We start from the raw sequence: 25,016 nt of genomic DNA, 5'->3' as shown, positions 1-25,016 counted from the left end.
CAGAGTGAGAACTCAGCCTGAACTTCAGTTTTTTGACAGTCTGGGCAACTCTAACCCTGAACACCAACTGTTTACCTGTGGGTTTGTGCAGCCGTGAATGTGGTTTTAGGGGGACATTGTTTTAGGGTGCTCAACGTGTGGTAATCAGTTATACAGCAGAAGAAAACAGCATGTTCCTGATAGACTGTAAGATTGTGCAGTAGGAACCGTCTCCTCAGCCAGCTCCCCAGTTGCTAGGATGCCACGTCATGGTTCTGCCAGGCTTTCCGTAAAGCCTGTGCCCCTCAGACCCAGGAGGGAGTTCGACCAAGTTTCACCTTTCAGGCTTCAGCGAACTTTGCCCAGACCTATTGATCTGCCCTCCTGGGCAGGCAGTGGGACCATCGACGACAACATGAGGGCTCTGTGGTTCCTGGGGTCCCTGCTGATGAGCCTGGATTTGACACTTTCGGTGAGGGCTGTGGATGCTAGGATTGGACCGAGGGGGTCCCTGTCCCAGCTCTAGCCTCTGCCTATCATCTGCTAGGTTAGGTGACTACGAGACTTGTGTGGGGGAAGGCATGCATGCCAGCATAGCAGGCCCAGACAAAGGAGGCAGCAGCCCACACTGGGGATATGACAACACAGGCTACATTCGTAGGGGAGACAATGGGAAGAGGGAAGAGGGTCAAGTCTTGTGAGGAAATCCTGTACTTTGGGGAGGAGGTTGGGGCCTAGCATAGGATCAAGGAAATTCTGATGATCCTGCCTGTTGTCCTCTGTAGGCTCCACCATGGAAAGGACCTAAGGAATTCAAGCACGGCCCGGAGGAGCCCACTGTGGGTAAGTGACGTGCTCTTCCTAATCTACACCTGGCGGGGTTGAGTATGTTTTAGCCCGTGTGGTCTATGCAGCCTCAGGCCTCTGGCACAGAGAAGAGATCCTGAGCAGTGCTGTTCAGAAGACCTGCAGACCTGAGTAGTGCCTACAGATCCATAGCAAGCTGTATGCGCAGAAGCAGGGCTTGGGCTGTCCTGGATGCCCCTCTTAGAGCCTGGCAGGTGCTCGGTGGTGGTGGCGTGGGGCGGTTTGCTATGGGTGCCATCACACCTGGACACTCACCAGTCTTCCTTAGTGTCCCCATATTCCCTCCTTTTCCTTACAACACTGCTGGAAGATGTCAGTCATCACGGATGGAGCTCAGCCTCTCCGTGGGTGATGGGAGCCAGATCAGGGCTTCAGACTTGCCCAAGGTCACAAACACCCCAGTTGCCTGCAAACCCTCCCTTTCTCACTTGTGAATTTCCCGTCTGGGCTTTGCATTCTCCGTCTGTAAAACTAGACAGGTAATAGTGAGTCCCTCAGGGTTGCTGCAAAGGAGAAAGGAGTTGCCCATCCTGGTAAAGTGGTCACCCAAAGGCAGGAAAAGGCCTTTAAAGCCTCAGCTCTTACTTAGCCTAGGGCTGTAGCTTACCAGTAAAACACTTGCCCAACATGTACACAGCCCTGGGTTCGAGCTGCAGCACAAAATGATAAGAAGTTCCTAACTCTTAGTACACTCCACTTAGGTGAAGAGTACCCCTGTTACTGTTGCCATTTTACTAATGAGTCAAAAAAAAACGGTAAGTGACCTAAATGTTTATTAAGTGGCAACTTTGTGACAAGTTCTTGGGTTTCAGACTTGACCCCAGGGCACAGAGCTTGTGAGGGTTGAAGGCAGAAATCTACCCCACCTGTCTGACTCTGAAGACCACTCTCTAAGCAGGGTGCAGTCTTGGATGCAGAGCGCTCTTTTTGAGGACTCTCCTCTCCCCAGCCAGGCCCCATGAGGCAGAGCGTGGGCAGCTGGGCAAAGGGCAGGCCTCAGAGGTGTGCTATTCCCACAGTTCTCACCGTCGATGGGAACCTTTGCCACTTTCCCTTCCTGTACCACCGCCGTCTGCACCATAGATGCATCCACAAAGGCGGGCCGGGCCGGTCCTGGTAAAAATTTCTCATGGGGGTTGGAGAAGGGGTCTAGAGGAAACGGATTCTGTCTGTCATCTGCCTAAGAATTGTGTTTGGGCAAAAGGGCGTGTGTGGGTGTGGGTGTGGGTGGGTGCTAGTCAGCTTTCAGGCAAAGCAGAGAAGTCTCTTTTGTTTCCCCAGGTGTGCGATCACTCCTAACTTTGACCAGGACCAGCAGTGGGGATACTGCTTGGAGCCTAAGAAGGTGAAAGGTACCGCATACAACCCATGACCCAAAGCTGCCTCCTGCCCTTCGCTCTATTCCCACCCACCTACTAGGTATCATCAGACCCCACACACTTGGGATTCTGGCTCCAACCCCTTCCCTTCTCCTACAGCATCCTTTCAAAGGTCAGAGGGAGAATTCTGGGAAAAGAGACCACCATTTTACAGATGAGTTTAAGGACCAGAAACTTGGGGTTCCATGGCCCTATGACAAGCAAGTTCAGGCTGGGGGTTGATCCCTTCATGTGTCACTCAGACTCCCTGTTCTTCCTTCCGGTGTCTGTCTCTCAGACCATTGCAGCAAACACAACCCCTGCCACAAAGGAGGGACATGTGTGAACACCCCCAATGGCCCCCATTGTCTCTGCCCAGAACACCTTACTGGGAAGCATTGCCAGAGAGGTAAGGGGAGCTGCCTGCCCGGGAGAGGTCCCTGGAACCCTAGAAATTTGCATGGTCCCACTGTCCTCTTTTTGTCCCCCAGAGAAGTGCTTCGAGCCTCAGCTTCTCCAATTCTTCCACGAAAATGAGATATGGTTTAGAACGGGGCCAACAGGTGTGGCCAGGTGCCAATGCAAGGGTCCTGGGGCCCACTGCAAGCCGCTGGCCAGTCAGGGTAAGTGGGTGTGTAGAGACTGTGGGGAAGAGGGCAGAAAGTCAGGAGCCCCTGGGTAGGAGGCTGGGTGGCATGGTACACCCAGGTTTGGAACAGTGTGCATCTTCCCCCAGCCTGCAACACCAATGTGTGCCTCAATGGGGGCAGCTGCCTCCAGGTGGAGGGTCACCAGCTGTGCCATTGTCCTGCGGGCTACACTGGACCTTTTTGCGACTTAGGTGAGTGAGGCTCTATGTGGAAAAGACTTGGGGGAGGTGAGTAAGGGAGAATGGAAAAGTGAGCCAGAGGGCACCAACAGAGCCATCCCCTGATTGCAGGGAGTCCCCTCTCTCCCTAGATAGTAAGGCGACTTGCTACGAGGACAGGGGGCTCAGCTACCGGGGCAAGGCTGGAACCACTTTATCGGGGGCGCCGTGTCAGCGGTGGGCTTCGGAGGCCACCTACCGGAACATGACTGCGAAGCAAAAGCTAAGCCGGGGCCTGGGACACCATGCCTTCTGCCGGTTCGCTGGAAGGGACTGGGCAGGTCAATTTGCTTCCCCTTAGGGCCCTCAGGGGCTCTCCTTACTCAAACAGTGTTCCTTGTTGAGATTGCAGGAATCCGGATAATGACATGCGCCCATGGTGCTACGTCTGGAGGGACGACAGGCTGACCTGGGACTATTGCGACCTGGAGCAGTGCCAGACACCAACCAAGGCACCTACTCGAGTTCCCCCTGAGCGTCAGGACCTGCCGGTGCCCCAGCCTTCCACACTGCAGAAGCCTCGGCCCACGTCCCAGGCTCCACCTCTATCCCACGCGCTAGATGGTTAGGCAGAGGAGGGGGTCCCGGCCCAGAGGATGTGGGCCCTGCTTATTCCAGGCAGCCTGTCGTGGGTGTCCCTGGCCTCAGCTAATCTTTCCTTCCACAGCCCCGCCTGAGCGTCAGAATCATCTGGCCAGGATCAGCTCAATGGGCTGCGGACAGCGGTTCCTCAAGCGACTGTCCCCGCTCAGCCGCATAGTGGGCGGACTAGTGGCTCTGCCTGGGTCTCATCCGTACATCGCTGCGCTGTACTGGGGCGACAGCTTCTGCGCCGGCAGCCTCATCGCCCCCTGCTGGGTGCTGACCGCGGCTCACTGTCTGCAAAACCGGCAAGCGCCACCCTCGGGGACCCCTTGGCCGCTCTACTGTACCTACACCCTACTCTCCCTCACCCCGCACTTCTCGAGCTCCCCCGGGGGGTTGAAAGCAGGAGCGCCCCCAGAACGTCTGTAGCCAGCCTGAGCACTCTGTCTCCCACCCGACCGCAGGCCAGCGCCCGAGGAGCTGACGGTGGTGCTCGGTCAAGATCGCCATAACCAGAGCTGCGAGCAGTGCCAGACGCTGGCTGTGCGCTCCTACCGCCTTCATGAGGGATTCTCCTCCATCACCTACCAGCACGACTTGGGTGGGGTGACCCTGCAGGAATAGAGAAAAAAATGTGGAGGGTTGGGGCCCCAGGTCTCCGTCTAACCCTTCCCTTTTGTGGTAGCTCTGCTGCGCCTGCAGGAAACCGAAAACAACAGCTGCGCGATCATGTCGTCCTACATCCAGCCCGTGTGCTTGCCCAGCGGCGCGGCCCCACCCTCGGAGACAGTGCTCTGCGAGGTGGCCGGCTGGGGTCACCAGTTCGAGGGTAGGCACAGCGGTTGGGAGCTGGCTGGAGATTTTTGGCTATCTGAGTGCGCACTTTTCGTAGACTCCGATGAGCCTGGGCACTCGTTTCACTGACCTGACAGTTTTGATAAAACAAAAACAAAAAACCGTGCAGGGGCCCTTGTCTCTGAAGCACGACTTTCCCAGAATCTAGAATTCGCTGTCGAGGTTCCCAAATCCCTTTGGGTTTGTCCTAGTTTGCTTTCTATTGTGATGATAAACACCATGGCCAAAATCAGCATAGGCAGGAAAGACTTTGTTACTTACAAGGCTGCATGCAGTCCATAATGGAAGTGGGAGGGGGGACCGAGGCAGGAACTGAGGTAGAGAGCGGGAAGAAACTTGGTGCCTTGCTCTCAGCATCTTGCTTAGCTTTGTTTTTGTTGTTTGTTTTGTTTTTTTGAGTCAGGATTTCTCTGAGCTTTGGAGCCTGTCCTGGAACTAGCTCTTGTAGACCAGGCTGGCCTCGAACTCAGAGAGATCCGCCTGCCTCTGCCTCCCGAGTGCTGGGACTTCCTTTCTTACACAACCCACACCCACCTCTTCAGGGGTGTCACTGCCCATAGTGGGCTGGGCTCTCTTACATCAATCGTTAATTAGAAAATGCCCCCACAGACATTTCCAAGGCCAATCTTAAAAAGGCATCTTTTCCATTGAGGTTCCCAGATGTCACGTGGACAAAAAAGTGACCCAGCTCAGGATTATAGAGAGAATCCAACTTTCTCTTTTCTCTGGGCTCCAAGTTACAAAGGCTTAAACTAGGACTTTGTCCCCATGCTGGAGCAATGGGGACAACTATTTTGGGAGCCAGGTTCTGAGACATTGCGTGGGAGAGGGTAAGGGGTGTCTTCCTGTTCATTTTAATCCCTGCGTTTCTGTAGGCCTCAGTTTCCTTGCCTGAGAAATTGTTACCGGCAGGTCCCTACCACTCAGGCTTGTTGGTGAGGGAGCCAAGCCAGGGTAGGTGTGGAACTGCCTGGTAGTCGGGCCCACGCAGCAAGCTATGGTCCCCATTTACAGGGGCGGAGGAATACTCTGACTTCCTGCAGGAGGCGCAGGTACCCTTCATCTCCCAGGAGTGCTGCTCCAACTCTGACGTGCATGGGGACGCCATCTTGCCCGGAATGCTTTGTGCTGGCTTCCTGGAGGGAGGCACCGACGCCTGCCAGGTCAGCTCTGGGGTCCTGGTTGGTACTTTAACCCTACCTGTCCACCACAGAACAAGAGCGATGAGCTTGCTTGTCCCCCACCCAGGGTGACTCCGGGGGTCCTCTGGTATGTGGAGAAGGGGCTGCAGAGCAACGGCTCACCCTGCGAGGTGTCGTCAGCTGGGGCTCCGGCTGTGGTGACCGCAACAAGCCCGGAGTCTACACGGACGTAGCCTACTACCTGGCTTGGATCCAGGAGCACACCGCTTCCTAACGAACCAGGGTTAGTCCTTCCCGTTTGTGTGCCCCTGGAGTGTGAGGGATGACTATGGCATGATGGATCCAGTGGAGATAGTGCCCAGGTAGCATGCGCACAGAAATTCAATAAAGTGCTTGAAAATGTTCCCCAGAATTCCCTCTTGAAACGCTAAGAGAGAAAAAAGGTACATCCATTCCCTCACCGCCCGGGCAAGATCTTAGATCTCTTGTCTAGGCCACCATGCTTTCTTGGCCTCATTGAGCCAATCCCTGTACAAGGAGGTGGCCCATTCTGTTTACACAGTAACAGGTTCTCAGCCTGTCAACTGGGGTAGATTCTGGAATCAGCGTTCAAGCCCACCTGAGATCAGTAAACTGGACCCTCTAGACAGAAGGCAATAGCGAGATGTTTGAAAACTGCAGGTGATTCCACACACAGTCAAAGCTGAAAAGCATCGTTAGGAGTGTTCTAGATTGGGCTGGAGATGTGGGTAGTGGTAGCTGAGCACGGGTGATGTCCTGGCTTAGATTCCAGCACTACCTTTAAAAAAAGGGTGTTTGGGGGTTTGTTTGCTTTATTTTTTTGAACTTTGAGCCTGGCATGGTGGTGCGAGCTGGTGGCAAGGGCCGTCTGAGGCTACGAGAGCCAGGGTGGGAGCCAGCAATCCATAAGCCTTCGGGGACACCGTGACTCTTTAGGTGTGGTTAGAGGGCTCCCTTACAGGACAGGTCTGGCTGTCCAGACTAGCACCTTTCTTGCTCTTAAAAATGTCATTTATTTGTTGATTTATAGAGACACATCTCCCCAGTGCTGAGATGGCAGGCCTGCGCCATCTCATCCGGTGTGCGTGGTGCTGGGGGGTCCATCCCAACACTTGGTGCGTCATCGGCAGGCACTCTGTCCACGTCACTCAACTGACTGAGCTACAGTCCTAGTCCTTACACCCATCTCTTTTATATGGGGGCTATTACCCCCTTCATTTTTGGGTACAGCGTCTTACTATGTAGCTCTTGGGTAGCCTGGGACTTGCTATGTAAAGCAGGCTAGCCTTGAACTTACAGAGATCCACTTGCCTCTGCCTTCTGAGTTCTGGGATTAAGTGTGTGCTACTATGTCTGGCTTTTTAAAATTAAGAAAAAAAATGTGGTTTGTGTGTGTATAATGTTTGAGTGTGTCACGGTGTTGTGTGGAAGCCAGGACAACTCTGTGGATCTGTGATCTCCTTCTGCCTTTATGTGGGTTCCAGGGATGACGCTTAGGCCAGTAGGCTCACATGGCAAAGCACCCTTACCTTCTGAGCCACTTATATTAATGGTTTAAAAAGTTATAATTTCAAGATTGTGTGTGTATGTGTTTTTTTGAGACAGGGTTTCTCTGTGTAGCCCTGACTGTCCTACAACTAGCTTTGTAGACCAGGCTGGCCTTGAACTCACAGAGAATCACCTGCCTTTGCCTCCTGAGTGTTGGGATCAGCTAATTTTAAGATTTTTAGTTATGTGTTTGTGTGGTTCTGTGGCTATGAGTGCATGTGCGCAAGGAGAGCAGAAGGGGGCAGCAGTGAGCTGCTTTTCCTCGGGACTTGAACACTGGTCCTCTTGTGAAAAACAGTTCCTGCTGGGCCGTGGTGTCACACGCTTTTAATCCTAGCACTCAGGAAAACAAAAAACAAAAAAACAGTTCCTGTTCTCCCACCAATCCTTTTCTGTTTGTTTTTTCTTTTTCGAGACAGGGTTTCTCTGTGTAGCCCTAGCCGTCCTGGAACTTGCTTTGTAGACCACCCTGGCTTTGAACTCACAGAGATTCGTCTGCCTCAGCCTGGGATTAAAGTGCTGGGATTAAAGATGCGCACCACCGTGCCCGCCTTTTTTTTTCTTTTAGCTTAATTTATGTCTGTGTGAGCTTGCCCAGAAAGGTCAGAGTTAAGGTCCTTGTATGTCAACAGAAAAGCAGTTAAGTGCTCTTAACGCCACTTCTCCAGCCCCTCACCCATCTTCCCTTTCCTCATACACGCTTCTTTTAGAACTGCCCCTCAACTCCACCGCCCTCACATTCTCCACCTAAAGAGATGTTCTGTGACGTTTGCCCCACATCACAGCCCCGCCCTGCGAACTTCACGGAGTAGAGCCGGTGTTCTTAGCTCTCGGTGCTGCGGGTCACCCCCTCTAGCGCAAGCGCAAGGAATAGGGGCGGACTCTGAGCAGAGATGGGTGACTGGAAGGGCTACATCAGTGCGGTGCTGCGGGACCAGCGCATCGACGATGTGGCCATCGTGGGCCACTCGGACAATCGCTGTGTGTGGGCATCACGACCCGGGGGTCTGCTGGCGGCCATCTCCCCACAGGAGGTGGGTGTGCTCACCGGGCCAGATCGGCACACCTTTCTGCAGACGGGTCTGAGCGTGGCAGGCCGCCGCTGCTGCGTTATCCGTGACTTCCTGCTGGCCGAGGGCGACGGCGTACTGGATGCACGCACCAAGGGGCTGGACGGGCGTGCAATTTGCGTGGGCCACACACCGCGGGCACTCCTGGTGCTGATGGGCAGACGAGGCGTGCATGGAGGCATCCTTAACAAGACAGTGCACGACCTGATTGGTGGGCTGCGAGAGCAGTGCTCCTAGTGGAACCGCCAGGCCACCCGTGGTGATAGGGGGACCAGAATAAACCTTGAACCGAGAGCTGTGGGTTTATCCTCTTGGTGCATGTGCGAGGACATGCAAACAAGGAAACTAGTTTATGGGGAGATCCTTACAGAACAAAATAATCCTGGTGGGTTTCCAGGCCTCCTGTGTCCTGTGCATTCCTCTTGTGGTAGATGCCTTTGGTCTGGATGTTATGGTACTTAGCATTTTCTCATGGAATTTTGCACATATGTAGGCATAAAAATGAACGAAGTTACTCCCACCTACCTCCCCTCCCCAGCACATACCAGCAGCCAAGGTCTGTGGGGTTTCAGGATGGCTTAAGTGACCCTCAGTATGTTGGAGATTGGCTCCAGGATACCAGTGGATACTCAAATCTTAAGATGCTCTCAAGTCTCTTGCAGAAAATGACAGTGTTTGCAAAGAATCTACCTATAGCCCCTGGTGTGTGATCTCCAGGTGACTTATATACCTAATATGCTGTAAAAGCCATGTAGTTACTGTGCTGATTGGGTAAGGAATACTGAGTTTTTAAAACGCCCATGTATGATCAGTAAAGATGGAACTTTAAGCATTTCTCAACAGTTGGCAGAATTGGCAGAGGTAAATCCCAGGTATACGTGGGCTAGCTGCATTTCTGCCCCCTGCTTGGCGCAAGTATGGTGACTAGGTGACAGGATATAACTGACTATTCTCAGAAAAGCTCTAGGGTCCCCAGGCGTCTGCATCCCACCACACACAGAGACCTCTGAGGTGGGTCCACTGCAGGCACATGTGTGAGCATTGTCGTTGGGCCTGACTCGGCAGTCTTCCTTTTCTTCTGAGGCCCAAAGCCCCCAATAGAAATCCTTAGCCTACAGGGAAGAAATGTGGTACCCTCACCCACTGACCCTTACTCTGCAAGCCTCAGCTCTAGGGCGCTGCGTGGAAGAGTCAGGACCGCAAAGCTCAGGTCTGTTTAAGTGCTGCCTGGCTTATTTCTCAAAGGCATAGGCGGAGGGAGGATCTGTCCTCTGCCCTCTGTGACCAGGGCCAGACCCCTCTCGCCCACAGTTACCATCCTGCCCCGTTTTCCACTGGCCGCAGCAAGCCTCCACTGGTCACTCACTCTGTAGCACTAATATTAGGGAGAATGAATGTGGGATTGATGTGGGTGGGTTTATAGGACCAGGGATACCAGGGAATGGAGGTGCAGATTCACCTCTGGAGAGGCTCTAGACTGTAGGGGGGGACTTGCGGGAGCTTTAATTACGGATGAGGCTCAGGAAGGCAGGGCAGTCAGACTCTAAGTGTGCAGGATTGAAGGCTGTTGGTCCAGTGAGCATTTGAAGGGGGGTGGTGCTGCTGACCTCTGTCTTGATCTTCTCTTTGCTCACAGATGCAAAGCAAAAGTCGTCCCAAATAACGAAAGTTTAATTCCTTTCTGGTTTTCAAAAAAGGGATCACAGCAGTGGTGCCGAAGCCCTTGGTGAGGGTGAGGAAGATGACATAGGAGAGAAGGTGGCAGAGAGGGAGGAGAATTCAGCCAGTGATTCTGACTTGCACCTGAGCACAAGTGAACAACCACATCACCGATCCAAAGCCATCTTTACTCATAGCCATCTGTGTACACAAGGACGCAAGCTCGGGTCTTGTATCTACAAACAGCCAGACTTATGGCAAGCTGGCCTGCACCTTGTATACAGCCTCCTGTGTATATACACACACACACCTATTGTGTAGGCTTGTCTGTACATATACATGGGTTGACACACAATGTTCACACGCGGACTATACCTATACTGACGGCCACACAGACGCACCATCTAACACATGTACTTGTGCACACTGCCTCTTAATTACAAAAGCCCACATCACTATGACCCTGCATCTGGACGGGTACTCAAGGGTGGCACAAAATCATGAACCTCAAGCAATGTGCATCTACACACATGCGCACGCACACCCCTCTGCCCTTCTGCTGTGGGCTCCATAAACATTCTGCTTCCTGCTCCGGGCAGTGGTCTGGGCCCACATCCTAGAGACGGGTGGCATTGTGGTGAGCAGGCAGTGCGAGGCGCGGGGAGGGTGTGGCAGGGGGAAGCTCCTCCAGAAAGACTCTGGGGGGAAGTTGGGGTGAACGGGGCTCAGGCCTGGCGTAGCACAAGGTGACTCGTGTGATCAGGCCATCCAGGGGCTGCAAGGAGTGCATCCAGCGGGGCAGGAAGTCCCATGTCTGCAGCCACTTGGGCAGGTGCCCAGGACTTCGGTTCTGCAGGACATTAATGAGCACCACAAAGGCCAGCAGGGCCCCAAAGGGTGCTCCCACACCGACCATAGCCTGCCAGCCTGCCATGGAGATGCCAAACACCAGTGAGGGCAGAAGCAGGAAGCACACGAGGAGGTAGAGGACGGCAAACCAGCGGTACTTGGCGGTGCGTTTGCCCAGCGCCTTGGCCATGCGGATGGGCAGGCGTGTGCAGGGCAGTGGGTACCACAGCAAGATGCCCGAGATGTTGAAGAAGAAGTGACAGAGGGCGATCTGCAGAGGAGCATGTAGAGGAGCAGAGGTGATAATGCGTTCCCACGGGAGCCTAGCAGGGCTGCTCAGGGCAGCAGGAGGCACTCTGGAGCGGATGTGACTCCAGATCTCCTGATTGGCTATTAAAATATTGTGTTGCTGAGCGCTCCCCCTGTCTCCCAGTGACTGCCCTCTCATGAAATCCCAGCAGCTGAGAGGGCTGCCCGTCTGACACAGGATCTCACTATATAGACCAGGCAGACCTTGAGCTTTTTGCCATTTTTTTTCTTCCAAGTGCTGAGATTATAGGCATCTACTACCACACCTGACTTTAGCGTTAGATTAGTTCCTGGCTTGATATTCTGGGCTTTTAATTGGTCAGCATCTTGTCAGCTGTTTGGCTTCTAGACCAATCCCTTTACCATCTGCTTACCATCCCCAATTCAAAGCATCCTTGATTCCCCCAGATTGGGCCTGGCCTCTCTGACATCACATGGCCACATTGTGACCCTGACTTGCTGTCTAAGGATACAATACAGCAGTGGCTCCATATTGGACACCAAGGTCTTGAGAGTGGAATTAAGTCGGCTTTGTCCATAGTGGTTTCTAATGAGAGGAGCGGGTCATGTTATCAGGCGATTGATGTTGGTTATACATCGTCACATCCTCTATTGGGCCTGCACCACGGCCCTCTACCTCTACAGACAGACCACTCTCCCCCACGTACCCCCACGTGCCCCCACCCTCCCCCACGTGCCCCCACTCTCCCCCACATGCCCCCACTCCCCCCCACGTACCCCCACTCTCCCCCATGTACTCCCACTCCCCCCCACCTACCTGAAAGGAGCTGGATAGCTTCTCCTTGGGGCTGGCCAGCGCTGCCAGGATGGCCGTTGTGGTAGTGCCAATGTTGGAGCCCAGGGTGAGAGGGTAGGCGCGCTCAATACTGATCACACCCAGGCCTGGTGGGCAGGAGAGAGTGTGGCGTTTCTAACTCTTCCTGAGTCACACACACAATCCACACCACTGCTGCCCATTGCCGGGCATGGGCAACTCACCGATGAGTGGAGTGATGGCTGAGGTGAACACAGAACTGCTCTGGACAACAAAGGTCATGCTGGCACCCACAATCATGGCAAAGTAGCCCGTGACCCAGGTGAAGGGGGAGGGAAAGTCTGAAAGGAACCCAAATCCACAGTAAGTCCTGTCAGTGAGAGGCCTTGGGAGAGCAGGCACCCCTTGCTCTTCAAGGAGGTCCTTAGGTAGTAGTTGCCCCCTGAGAATCTAGCTGGTCCCCTGCTCCCTTCTTTTGCCCAGTGTACTCTTGTGATTAACACTCTTTCTTACTTGGGCTATTATACTTTTTTGTGTCTTTGCCCTAGCTATTCTCTCTGCCCATAATACTCTAATATTTAAATCCATGGGGTGTAGGCCAAGGATGCCGTGGACACCGACATCTAAGCATGTTTCTGTAACATAGTGAGGCATTCACCTGGGGCCAGTGTTCGTGCTGCTCCATGCTTTAAGTCACAACTAGTTGATTTATCATACCTAATATAAGTAAAGGCCGTGATTGCTGAGGGGCTGAGTGGAAAAAGTCTTTTGCTGCTAAAGCCTCATGACCTGAGTTCAGTCCTTGGGATCTACATCGTGGAAGGAGCAAACCAACTCTTACATCTGACTTTTTTTTAATATTATGAGCATATTCTTTTTTATTTATTATGTATACAATATTCTGCCTGTATATATGCCTGCAGGTCAGAAGAGGACACTAGACCCCATTACAGATGGTTGTGAGCCACCATGTGGTTGTGGGAATTGAACTCAGGACCTTTGGAAGAGCAGGCAATGCTCTTAACCTCTGAGCCATCTCTCCAGCCCCACATCTGACTTTCACATATGCTATGGTGTGCACATGTGCACACACCCAAACTCACAACATAGTGATAATATATATATAAATATATATAAATTATATATATATATATAATGGTTGTTGATGCACACCTTTAATTTCAGTACTCAAAAGGCAGAGGGAAGTGGATTTCTTTTTTTTTTAAAATATTTATTTATTATGCATACAATATTCTGTCTGCGTGTATTCCTGCAGGCCAGAAGAGGGCACTAGACCTCATTACAGATGGTTGTGAGCCACCATGTGGTTGCTGGGAATTGAACTCAGGACCTTTGGAAGAGCAGGCAATGCTCTTAACCTCTGAGCCATCTCTCCAGCCCCGGGAAGTGGATTTCTATGTAGCCTACTCTACATAGTGAGTTCCATACCAGCCAGGGCTGCATTGTGAGATTCTGTCTCAAAAAGAACATTGTAAATGCATAAATACTTGTTATATTGTATTGTCCAAGAAAAAATGACAAAATTCTGCTTCAAGACAGATGCAATTATTTTCCTGGAATGTTTTTGATCCATGACTGAATGAATCTACAGATCAGGGTCCCACAGATAGAGAGTGCCAACTGTATTCCCCCAACCCTGGAGTCACCTTGCTAGAAAACCCTTCCTGACCTCCCTGTTTTTCCTACTCCTGAGACTTTTGCTCATCCCGTATCCCCATGTTTGACATGTGAAATAACTCAAAAGCCCAAAGCATAGTTTAAAACAGAAGTCAGAGTATGTCATTCCTCTGCCCCAAATTGTGCAAATGCACCATCACCCTCAGTAAAACAGGCTCTGAGCAGAGTCTAGGGTCCCTTAGAACTGGCTGTATCTCTGTCAGCACTAGCCTCAGCCTGCCCCCCAAGATGCCGCCAGCCATCCCTCTCTGTCCCAAACCTGCTACGATTGTTACTCTCCAGGCTTTGAACTTGCTGGTCATCCCACTCAGAATGCCCTTCATCTACCTAGGTTTCTCTTTTTATTAGTGTTTGGGATGGACCCCTGAACCTCAAATATGGGGGCAAATGCTTCAGCATTGAGCAACACTCCTATTCTTCCTTTACCACTTGTTTTATATGGAGGATTTTGGGGGGAAGGAGTAGCAGTAAGATAAAGTTTCACTCTATAGTCCAGATTATCATCAAGCTCTCATTAATCCTCCTGCCTCAGCATTCAGAGTGCGGGGATTACAGTTATGAGCCATCACATCTGGGTTTTATCCACATTTATTTTGTTTCTCTGTGTGTGGAAACCAGAAGTCAATTTGGGGTGTCTTTATCTGTGTCTTATTTTTTGAGACAAGGTCTCTCATTGAACCTAGATCTCATCAAGTGGCTTGACTGGGCCAGTCAGCCATATGGGGATCCCCTGTCACCAGCCAGCCGTATGGGGGTCCCCTGTCACCAGCCAGCCATATGGGGATCCCCTGTCTCTGCCTCAAAGCACTGGTGGTACAGGCATGCACAATACCTCTGGCTTTTATGCGGGTTATGGAGATCCAGCTCCTGTTCTTGGGCTTGTAGGAGAAGCACAGCACCAATGGAGCCATCTCTCCAGCCCGCCTCTAAGCTTATTTTGGAAGGGCTTGGGGGTGCATGCTTTTAAAGCCAGCACTCTGGAGGCAGAGACAAGCGAATTTCTGAGCTCAAGGCCAGCCTGGTCTACAAATCAAATTCCAGGCTAGCTAAGAGTGAATAATGAGACACCCCCCCCAAAAGTTGCTGGGTGGTGGTGGCACACACCTTTAATCCCAGTACTTGTGAAGCAGAGGCAGGTGGATCTCTGTAAATTCAAGGGGAGCTTGGTCTACAGAGTGAGTTCCAAGACAGCCAAAACTACACAAAGAAACCTCGTCTCAGGAAAAAAAAAATTTTTTCCTGTTTGTTTAGACAAGGTCTTTCTATAGAGCGTAAACTAGCCTCAAAATCCCTCTGCCTGTACTTTTCGAGTGCTAGGAAGACAGGTGTGCTGCCACATCTGGCCACTTCATCCGAATTTGACTCTTACACAGGTCTCTGCTCGCGCAAGCGTCTCCTCCTCAGAGAGACCTCTGAGCACCTGTAGGAACAGCCTCCTCCTGCCTTCTGTTGTGCTGCCATTTTTCTACCTCCTTGGCAGTCTCCTTGCTCCATCTTCAAAGTTATTCCTTCCTTCCTCATCTACTGGGAATAAAGCGAGGGGCTACCCGGGGAAGGCCCAGATGGACACAAGGTTTGCTTGGTGACTGAAATGATGGGCCCACCCAGGTTGCATGAGGAAATGGTAGGCCTATAGGCTAATAACTGCTCAGATCTATGACACTGTCACCATTTGGGACACAGCCCAACACGGCCCGGTTGCCCGGTTTGATGAGGAAATTGCAATTCTGAGATCCTGGGATCAGGCTCTGTCTTATTTGCCTCACTCCTATATCCCGTGGCACCCAGTAAGGGCTTGGTGTCCATTTGTCAACTAAACAGAGGATTTTAGCTAGACATGGCTGTGCATAGCTGTAATCCCAGCACTTGAGAAGTCAAAGCAAGAAGGTCGGAAGTCCATGACCAGTCTAGGTTACACAGCAAGGTCTAGGGCCCCATGGGCTGCATGAGACCATGCCTTAAAAAACTCAAACAAGAAAAACCAAACAGTGGCTTCTAGGCCTGCCCATCTGCTAAAGCACACAACAGCTAGCAGCAGCCCAGGTTTCTGGTCCCACCCCTTCTCGAGTCACACAGGAGAAACCGAGGCATGGATTTAACAACACCTGAAAGAGCTTGTCTGGGCCCCGTCTCGTCCTGTAGCCTTCCCCCAACTCACCCGTATTGATGACCTTCTGGATGATGTTGGCCACTTGGCCCTTGAGCAGAGAGTTGAGCATCTTGACAAGGAGAATGAGACAGCTGCACAGAACCACCAGAGAGCCAGCCAACAGGATGAGCCCCACGGCCAAGTCCGGCAGCCCAGTGTCCACGAAGAGATGGTTGCCTAAAAGGGTGGCATCAGGCTGCTGAGTGTTCGCCGCTACACCCGCTTCCCACATCTGCCACCCCACTGGGCTGTGAGCCTGACTCCCACATCAAGTTCCTTTGGCCTCCGTAGCAGCTACTGACCTAAGTCCAGAAGTCAGCTGTCTTTCCTGGGGCTGGACCCAGCAGGAGCCAGCCAGGGGATGGCTCCCTATGCACCTGTCATGTGGATCACCTCCCATGTTGCAGGTACTTACATTTCCCCACGGTGGCATTTGCAAAGCTGATGTTGGCCTCTATCCTGGACATAGAAGTGGAAGCCTAAATTCAGAGGAAGGTGACTTAGAGAATCTTGGCAAGCACAGCCTGGGGTGGAGCTAAGAGGGAGGTTTGGGAGCTATGGGGGGAAGGGAGCTGTGTTTCTAGTTCTGAGATCATGAGCATGCTGCTTGCCTGCTCTGAGCCCATCTCCTCTGGAGAGAAGATGACATTGAAATCCTTATCACTCCAGAATGTGACCTTGGATATATTCTACTCCCCTGCCCTGGAGACCCCTGGTATCACCAGATTAGCAGCTTCTTGTCTTGGTCCCCCCACCTCTCAGTGGCATGCATACCCCTTTTTCTGAAAGTCCTTCTATCCCCATCTGTTCTTACCTGTTCCTTTCTTTAACGCCTTCTTCCTCTGTACCTGCCCCATGACCCCCCTAAAGCTCACTTAGCCTGAACTCCATTCTGCCCTGGCTCAGTTCCTTGCCCTTGGGGAGATCCAAGTGGAAGGAAGGTGAGTGACGGCCGAGGGTCTAGCCCCCTCCCATTTCTTCTTTCTGGATCTACTGTGGGTAAGTGAGGGGGTCTTTCTGGTAATGTCCCTGGGTAGAGGAGACAAAAGGTTAGGTAGATGACATAAACTATGAGCCAAGCCACATGTGAAGATGGTGGGTGTGTAGAGACAGTAGCTATTCAGCTCCAGCCATTGTCACCAACCCGGGGTACATCCCAGAGTGGTCCAGCCGCAAAGTCCTACCAGAGAAACTGCAATTCTGGGGTTGTAGGTAAAATTCTTCAATCTCTGTGCATGTTGTAGCTCTACTCTGAGATTTTTTTTTCAATACTCTGGATTAAATTTAGACCCTCACAAATTTAGGCAAAAATCCCACCACTGAGCTACATCCCAAATTCTCATTTCATTTTTTTTTAAATTTTGAGATTTTTTTAAAAAAATAAAATATCAAAGTTCAGATAGAGCTTAGACTTGCCATCCTCCTGCCTCAGTCTCCCAAATACTTCGAATTCACAGCCTGTGTCACTAGGCCTAAAGAGACACATTTTCAAGTTCTAGGAAGCAGAGTGCCCAGGCCAGTGGACGCTTCCCTTCAGTCTGTAGGCTGTCAATCCGTAGCTTCACTGCAGAAGGCAGAGTGGGCGTGGCTTGGAAAAGCTAAGGGTGGGGCTTGGGCGGAGTGAGCTGACAATGTGATGTTTTAGCATCTTTAGGTTTGTTCCCAATCATGTCATTTAGAGAGTGTGTGTCAGGTTGGGGCGCAGGCCATTGGTACAGCCCTTGTCTACACCAGCAGCATCCCAAACAAGCAAAACAAAAAACCCCGAGAGTGACTCTGGGGTCAGTTTCTGGCAACTAGTTTAACATCAGGATGTGTGTTAATGAGGCATGCTCGATTGAGCAGGGCCAGGTGCTTGGGTGTTATTTCCAGCTCACTAAATCTAGGCCTCGGGGCACCATCCAGACTGGAGGCCTGAACTCCAGGTGAGAGACTAGGATAAAAGTCATCTGAGAGAATAAAAATCCAGATGGGTACCTGGGAAGTTGAGGCAGGGGGATTACCATGAGTTTAAGGCCTGCCTGTACTACAGTGAGATCTTGTCTCAAGAATCAAACAAAACAACAAGAAACAAAAACTTGGGGGCTGGAGAGATGGCTCAGTGGTTAAGAGCACTGGCTGTTCTTCCAGAGGACCCGGGTTCAATTCCCAGTGCTCACAAGGTAGCTCACAGCTGTCTGTAACTCCAAGAGCTGACACCCTTACAGAGACATACATACAGGCAAAACACCAATGAACATAAAAATACAGATATTTGAGAAAAAATAAATTGGAATAATAAAAATGTAAAGGCCAAAGGAGAAAACATGCATTAAGTCCTCACCTCAGAGCCTGGCTACCACAGCCTCTAGATAAGGGACGCACTGCCTCTCTTCCTGTCTTCCTGGGCACCCCACATGGTAGGTGACTGACCTTCTAGACCATGACCAGTGACTCCTGCAGACATGCCTGTGGATACTGGCATTTTTGGGGGGAAGAACTTGGTGGACCTTCTGGGAGGTGCCCAGCCAGAAGCTCTAGGAAGCAGATGCCCTCCTGAGATGCGTGTGTGCCTCACTGGCTTTCTCTGAGCTGCATCCTGGGGCCTCTTAGAGAGGGGGTTTGTGGGTCATATCAGAGGAGGATGAGGAGCTTGGCATAGGTCCCACCTTAGGGTTGACTGAGCCAGGTTCAGGACAAGGCTGAGGGCCGAGCTATCTAGAGTGTTATTTGTAATTTTGTTGCTGGAGATTGAACCTTGAACCCAGACCTCACGCATGCTAACCAGAAGCTTCCATTGCTGAGCTGTGCTCCACCCTGCTATGGGGATCTAGAACCTGACTTTTCTTCCTGGACTTGTGTGGCCTTAACTGAGCCCAGAAGGGGAGCCAGGGACCCTAAAGTACAGGAGGGAAATGTGGAGACAGTGGGAGTGACAGAGAGGGGTCACTGCAAAGCCAGGCCAGGAAGGAACTGAGGGGAGAGAAACTCCTCTAAGGAGATCTTACAGGGCGGAGGAAAAGGTGGGAACTCCGGCCTAGTTAATAGAGCTCAGAGGCCCGGATCTGGGCATGTTCCCAAGATGTCTGTCCATCCTCTCCAGGAGGAGTGGAGGAATAGACAGGGAGTGGGGTGGAAATGCTTACGGGAACAGAATCAATGAGTGTCCCATAGTCCTGGGCTCACGCTGTAGCTGAGCTGTTATCAACCATGTGACTTGGAGCCGTACACTTAAGCTCTCTGGGCATCAGCTGTCTTCATAACGAAGAAGTTTCTAATGCTGTTTTCTTTTCCCTACAGGCTAGTAGGAAGCATCTTGGAAGAGGGAGTTGGTATTTAAGAGCCTACAGGGACACACTAGATTGAGACACTTCTGGGAACTGAAGGGCATGATTAAGTTCACAAAGGACCGTGCTACTTCAAGAGTCCTTTCTCAGGAGAGAACCACAGAGGATGTGGGATTGCACAATTGCATACCTCTGGGCTATGGTAGCTGTGGGGCCTTTGTTCTTCTGGAAGCGGGAGCAGTCTGGGCCAGTGGCACCATCTGGTGGCCGAAAGGAGAACTTCTTAGAGCATCTCCAGTCCACCAGCCCTGAAGGGGTCTGGTGGCACCACGGGCAGAAAGAGAAATAGGAACAGGTGGAGGTACGTCAGACCAGCATCTGGGAGATGCAGCTGAATGAGGAATGAGGGTCCCATCAGGATGGAGGAGGCCTTCCTCCATTATAGGAACCAATAATCCAGGAAGCCGGTGTTCCTCTCTCTGAGTGAGGCTGTTTCCTATCTGCAGAGTAGGGATGTAATAACAGTGGTCCCCAGTGGCCTGTCCTCCAAAGAGGCTACTTAACCCAGGCAGGGAGAGTTTACAATCACAAATGTGACTCACAGGAAAGGGATTTCAAGCACAAGGCCAGGCCACTGATCATCCAGAAGTCTCAAACTCCAAAATGACCTGTTTGTCCCTTTCCACATCAGGAAGACTCTCGTCCTGTCCTGTCCTGTCCTGGGTGGCATAGGTCCTGACCTGTCCTGTCTAGGTCCCCTGGAGACTGGTTTGATCAACGTTCACTCCCCAGTATGATGAAGGCTGGAGGCCATGAGTGTTGAAAAAAAAAAGAAAAGAAAAGAAAAGAAAAACTTTGAGGCCAAGGGGGTGGGTGGGGGTGGAATAGGAAGTTCGACCAAAGCACACGCCAAGAGCGCATGATTTGGCTGTGCCGAGTCCTGTTCCTGCAGGGCACAGGTCCAGAGGGAGGCAGAGAGCAGGGGGCTCAGATCCAGCTTTACGTTCCAAGCCAAGAAATATGACCTGCTGTTGCAGAAAGAGGTTTCTGCTAGTGTGGGAACTGAACCGGTGCTCTGGCAAGCAGCAGCTGGAAGCGCGAAGACCCGGAAGGCAGGCCCTGCCGCTGAGAGAACTCGGCAGTGGCTTCCCGTCACCGAGCTTCAGTTTCCATTCCTGTAAAACGGTCCACCTGGCTGGTCTTGCTCCAGACATAGTAGGTGAGGCAGTTCAGGGCACAGGTAGAGTCTTGCCCAAGTCAGCCGTCAGACAGGAAATCTCTAGGTGGCTTTTTTTTTTTTTTTTGATCAGTATGTGATTTCTCTTCCTCTGCCCAGAGTGTGCTTTCTGAGGCAGCAGAGCTTTCGTGAGAGTACCGGAGAGCTCATGAGAAGGTGGCTGACGCGTTAGGCAGGTCACAAAGCCAGCATCAAAGCTGTCCACATGGGTTTTCTGTTGTCAAGCTGCCTTGAACTCTTAGAAGAGCAGAGCTGGTGCTGCGTGCCACGTGGGATGCAAAGGAGCATCGCGGGGTGAGGTGATGGAGTGTTTTCTATCAGTGCTGGCAGAGAGGTCTGGGAACATCCACCAGCAAGAGGAGGGAAGGTGGAGGATGGGCTCGTGCCTCTGCTGTGCGCTTTGGATTTCCCTGTAGCCTTTCTAAATGGAGTTATTTCTTGTACGTAATAATTAAGGAGAAGCAAATTTGGAAGATTATGGTTTGGATGAAGCATTTTCCCTTTTATGGCTGAGTAAGAAAGTATGCTAATTGCCCACTCCTTTGTCCCTAATCGCCTTGCTATTGTGCCTTGTACCATAGGCATAATGGCTGATCCATGAATGTCCAACCAATCTGAGCGGTTTTTCATTGGGCAGTAGAAGGAGCAGAAACAATGCAGGAGGACAAAGGATGAAAGAGTCCCCTGCCAGTATGTGTGATTGCTGTGTCTCTCAGGGGCTGCCCAGTGTGACACCTGCCCAGTGTGACAGCCACTGCCTGGCTCCTCAACCCGAATTCAGGGTCCAAAATTCTCACTATCCACGTAGCTCTCTTCTCCCCCATCCCTGTCTACATTGCTCAGACCTCAGCCCCAAGCACGGCAGAGCTGCGGGACTAGCCTCCAGCGTCCCTGTGGCCTGGTAGTTCCGGGCAAGCTGCTTAGCCTCTTGGAGCCTGTGTCTCTCTCTGTGAAAGCAGAGAGTTGAGTTTGATCCTCGGTTTTTCAAACGACCATGGAAAAAAGTTAGATGGTAAGATGGAGACCAAGCAACTGGGCCCATTCCTAGATTTTTCTCTGACTCAGTAGGTCTAGGAAGGGTGTGTATACTGTGCCGTGGATTTCCTTCTACACTGTGTCGGCTCTGCATTTCTAATAGGTTCCCAGGTAGGACTGAATGCTGTCAATCTGGGGAACAATAGCGCTTTGAAAACCACTGGTCCAAGGTGGGGCTAGTGGTGGCGCACGCCTTTAATCCCAGTGCTCAGGAGGCAGAGGCAGGTGGATCTCTGTGAGTTGGAGGCCAGGCTGGGCAACACCAGGAAATCCTGTCTCGAAAAAAAACCAACAAAACAAAACAGAACAACAACCCCCCCCCCCAAAAAAAAAAAAGAAGAAAGAAAAGGAAGGAAGGAAGGAAGGAAGGGAAGGGAAAGGAAGAAAGGAAGGAAGGAGAAAGAAAGAAAGAAAGAAAGAAAGAAAGAAAGAAAGAAAGAAAGGAAGAAAGAAAGAACGAAAGAACGAACACCACCCTTGGACCAGATAATTACATGCCGATGCTGATGTACAGATATTTGCCTACTGCAGTTTGTGCAGTTAGGAGGGATTACCAATGTCTGCCATGGGTATACTGACATAGGAAAATTCCACGTTATCTGCTCACCCTAAGCAAAAACGATTTCCAAGGTCTATGGAACCAACAGGCAGGTGGTCTAAAGGGAGCATCTTCTTCCCTAGGCTTGGCTCTGGAACTCACCTCTGGTGGGTCTGGGTGGCACCAAATCCGGATGAGACTGTGATTCCTCAGGGACTCATCCCCCACGGCAATGCTGGTGATGACAGACTTGTCCAGCTGTGAGCGAGATGACACTGAAGGTAGGACCACTCACGATCCCGCTTCTGTCCACCCCATGCCAGGTCCTGCCCTCACCTGGATAATGAGCTTTGTGAAGGGTTCTGTGATGACCTTGAGAAGGTCAGGGGCATCTCGGCCACCACGGATGTTGAAGGAGGCAACCACGAGCCCAGTGACATGGTGCAGGTAGCCCGTGGCAGCCTCCAGCGGCAGCAGGACCAAAACAGACAGCCAGTTAAAGCAGTCATGCACTGTGGCCCCTGCAAAAGCCCTGAGCAGGGACACCACATTGCAGGACAGCTGGACTCAGGTGTGCCCAAGCTGGGTCCTGGCTCCCAGTTCTGCCTTCTCCCCAACAAACATGAGCCCCCACCCTCCTTCCCCAGCTCACCGCCGGAAGTCAGTCCTGTCCCCTGCCTGCATTAGAGCCACAATGGTGTTGGTGACCGAGGTTCCAATGTTGGAGCCCATGATGATCGGAATGGCAGAGCTCACCTCCAACACTGGTAGAAGAGGGACCTCTCAAATGATTGGGTTGTGGCCATGAGGCTCTGCCCTGCAGTAACTCCACCAGGCCCACAACTCATGTGCTAGCCTCAGACAGCCATTTCCAAGTATACTCTTGACTTCCTAGACACAGTCTCACAGGTCCATGTGTGCATGAGCTGTGTATTGACATGTGTGTGCACATATCCACACGTGACCAGATGAGCACACACCATACAGGGTGTACCCAGGTGCTATTCAGGATGAACATGTACACGTGAGTGCATTATGAGAGCTCACACCTTGTGCAATCCATATTGTGTGCTTGTGCAGGTGCACCTCACACGAGTGTGGTAGCTGGTATGTGTCAACTTGACTAACCTGCAGCACTCAATTGACTTTAAGTAAAGATTATTTCTCTCTCTCTCTCTCTCTCTCTCTCTCTCTCTCTCTCTCTCTCTCTCTCTCTCTCTCTCTCTCTCTCTCTCTCTCTCTCTGTGTGTGTGTGTGTGTGTGTGTGTGTGGCTGGGAGGCAAATGTGTGTCTGCAAAGGTGGAGACCAGAAGAACTCAGGCATCCTGCTCTCCCACCCTCTGCTGTATTACCACACGAGAGCATCTCTTGTTGAACCGGGCCCTACGTGGCAGCTAGAAGCCCCAGCAGTTCTGCCCCCTGCTCCCTGCACCTGTATGTATGCAGCCATGCCCAGCTTCTTATGTGAGCTCTGAAAATTAAAACCCAGGCCTTCACACCTGTAAGCAAGCACACTTCCCCACTGAGACTCCCTAGCCCCAGGTAAAGGACATTGCTTTTGATGAGCTGGGCAGGCTCATCCAATGGGATAAAAGAGCCTCAGGTGTAAAACTGAAGCTTCCTGGAGGAAGAAAGTTTAGTTGTGGCCTGCAGGATCCGTTTCTGTCAACACATCCCAGCCTGCTCTTCCAAATGCTGACTTTGTAAATGTCAGACTTGAGCAGCCAGCCACACAATGGTAAAAGTCAATTCTTTGCAATAAATCACATGTGTGTGATTATTTAGTTAGTTATTTTTCTGAGACAGGCTTTCTCTATTTAGCCCTGGCTGTCCTGGAACTCACTCTGTAGACCAGGCTGGCCTTGAACTCACAGAGATTCATCTGTCTCTACCTCTGCCTCTTCCTCTTGTGCTCGTTTTTACAGACTGGTTTTCTCCAGCTTTCCTGAGTGACCATGTGGCTGAACAGAGGTGGGTTCAGGAGCTGTGCTCTCCCTTCCCACTCTCCACAATCCCTGGAACACCCTGGCTTCAACTCTTAGCCTGCTTTCCAGGACAATACAGGAGGTGCTGGGGCCCCCTGCCCCCCACCTTTTCCTCAACCTCCTATCCACACTCCTGCCCTCGTGCTGAATCTCAGGCCCCTGCGCCCTATCCCTGACCATGCTGTGTCAACTCACAGCCAGAGGAGACCATGCTGACGATGATGGATGTCGAGGTGCTGGAGCTCTGCACCAGGACCGTCACCAGAATCCCCACCACCAGCCCTGCCACTGGGTTGGACAGGATGGCGTTGTCCTTGAAGATATCACCAGCCACCTTCCCTGCAGAACACAAGCGAGCATCATCCCAGGTCCTTCTGAACCCCTCCCCTGCCCTCCTCCACCGGGCCTTACCTCCGGCTAGCTGGAAGGCGGAGCTGAGCACGTCCAGGGAGCAGACAAAGAGGTACAGGAAGCCCAGCATCAGCGGGACCTTGAGGATCTTTGTGCCAGCCTGGCGCAACTTCTGGGGCAGCCTGGGCTCTGGAGGTGGGGCAGGCTTGAGTACAGTGGCAGTGTGTGAGGGCAGTGATTACCCATGACCCTGCTGCCCCCCATGACCTGGCCCACCTGGCTTCTGCTCCTCTTCCTGGGCCAGCTTGGCAGGTAGTGGGTCATGGCATTCCAGAACCTCCCCATAGGGACAACTGTGCTCTGTGAGGGTCACTGGGCTTAGACTGGAGAATGCATAGGTGGATGTCCCTGGAATCCTGTGAAGGACTGAGTAGGGAGGCTGATTAGGAGTTCCCAAAGGTCCCAGGAGCCCAGGAGAGACAGGTAGAGGAAAGTAGGTGACAGAGAGGGAAACGGGACTCAGGGTATGGGAACAGTACTTACCTTGTGGGCTGGGCACATAAGCAAAGGCCGTCCCATGCACCACGTGTCTCCCACGGACTGGAAGTGGGGAGACAGCCGGTCCCCCCACTCTGTCCCCATAGGACATCATGCTGGGCACCCACAGTGAGTCCTATGTGTCAAGAGGTTAGAACAAAGCTGACAATTGCTGTGTGTGGTACCCATGCTCGCATGACACCCAGCTGAAGGTGTGCAAGTCTATCCATCCTTAGACACACCTAGAGATGCACACCCAGGGGCTGTCACAGATCTGAGCGGGCATTCAGCCATCCAGCAAGGTTTTTGTAGCGGTTTTGTTTTGCAGTGCTGGA

General features: G+C 51.9%; 3 protein-coding genes across 6 annotated transcripts; 2 read left to right on the top strand and 1 right to left on the bottom strand.

The window, feature by feature from the left end:
• The first annotated feature begins 300 nt into the window (after positions 1-300).
• F12 (coagulation factor XII) lies at positions 301-7,702 on the top strand. 4 transcript variants are annotated; one of them, XM_038334776.1, is made up of 15 exons: positions 301-451; positions 765-822; positions 1,866-1,962; positions 2,128-2,198; positions 2,503-2,613; positions 2,696-2,827; positions 2,941-3,045; positions 3,165-3,330; positions 3,425-3,636; positions 3,740-3,962; positions 4,122-4,258; positions 4,343-4,486; positions 5,527-5,675; positions 5,761-5,937; positions 7,643-7,702. In XM_038334776.1, exons 1-14 carry the CDS (start codon positions 395-397, stop codon positions 5,926-5,928), a joined length of 1,830 nt encoding a protein of 609 aa, XP_038190704.1. In that variant the 5' UTR covers positions 301-394; the 3' UTR covers positions 5,929-5,937; positions 7,643-7,702. The 4 variants fall into 4 exon arrangements, with proteins under 4 accessions (XP_038190704.1, XP_038190706.1, XP_038190705.1 ...); XM_038334778.1 differs by lacking the exon at positions 7,643-7,702 and adding an exon at positions 7,281-7,300; XM_038334777.2 differs by lacking the exon at positions 7,643-7,702 and adding an exon at positions 6,706-7,249.
• A 234-nt stretch (positions 7,703-7,936) lies between these two features.
• Pfn3 (profilin 3) lies at positions 7,937-8,587 on the top strand. Its single transcript, XM_038334780.2, has one exon. The coding sequence runs from the start codon at positions 8,117-8,119 to the stop codon at positions 8,528-8,530; it is 414 nt and encodes a 137-aa protein (XP_038190708.1). The 5' UTR covers positions 7,937-8,116; the 3' UTR covers positions 8,531-8,587.
• A 1,981-nt stretch (positions 8,588-10,568) lies between these two features.
• On the bottom strand, positions 10,569-24,796 carry Slc34a1 (solute carrier family 34 member 1). Its single transcript, XM_038334833.1, has 12 exons — positions 24,688-24,796; positions 24,421-24,570; positions 24,205-24,333; positions 23,989-24,132; positions 22,461-22,572; positions 22,145-22,340; positions 21,971-22,066; positions 16,148-16,211; positions 15,742-15,909; positions 12,110-12,226; positions 11,889-12,013; positions 10,569-11,072 (listed from the first exon to the last, which is right to left on the bottom strand). The coding sequence occupies exons 1-12, from the start codon at positions 24,794-24,796 to the stop codon at positions 10,569-10,571; spliced, it is 1,914 nt and encodes a 637-aa protein (XP_038190761.1).
• Between the last annotated feature and the right edge of the window lie 220 nt (positions 24,797-25,016).

This window comes from Arvicola amphibius, chromosome 6, assembly GCF_903992535.2.
Source record: "Arvicola amphibius chromosome 6, mArvAmp1.2, whole genome shotgun sequence".
In the NCBI taxonomy this organism is placed as follows: Eukaryota; Metazoa; Chordata; class Mammalia; order Rodentia; family Cricetidae; genus Arvicola; species Arvicola amphibius.
Note: the sequence above shows the minus strand (reverse complement) of the source record. Positions and strands in the feature narration are given on the sequence as shown.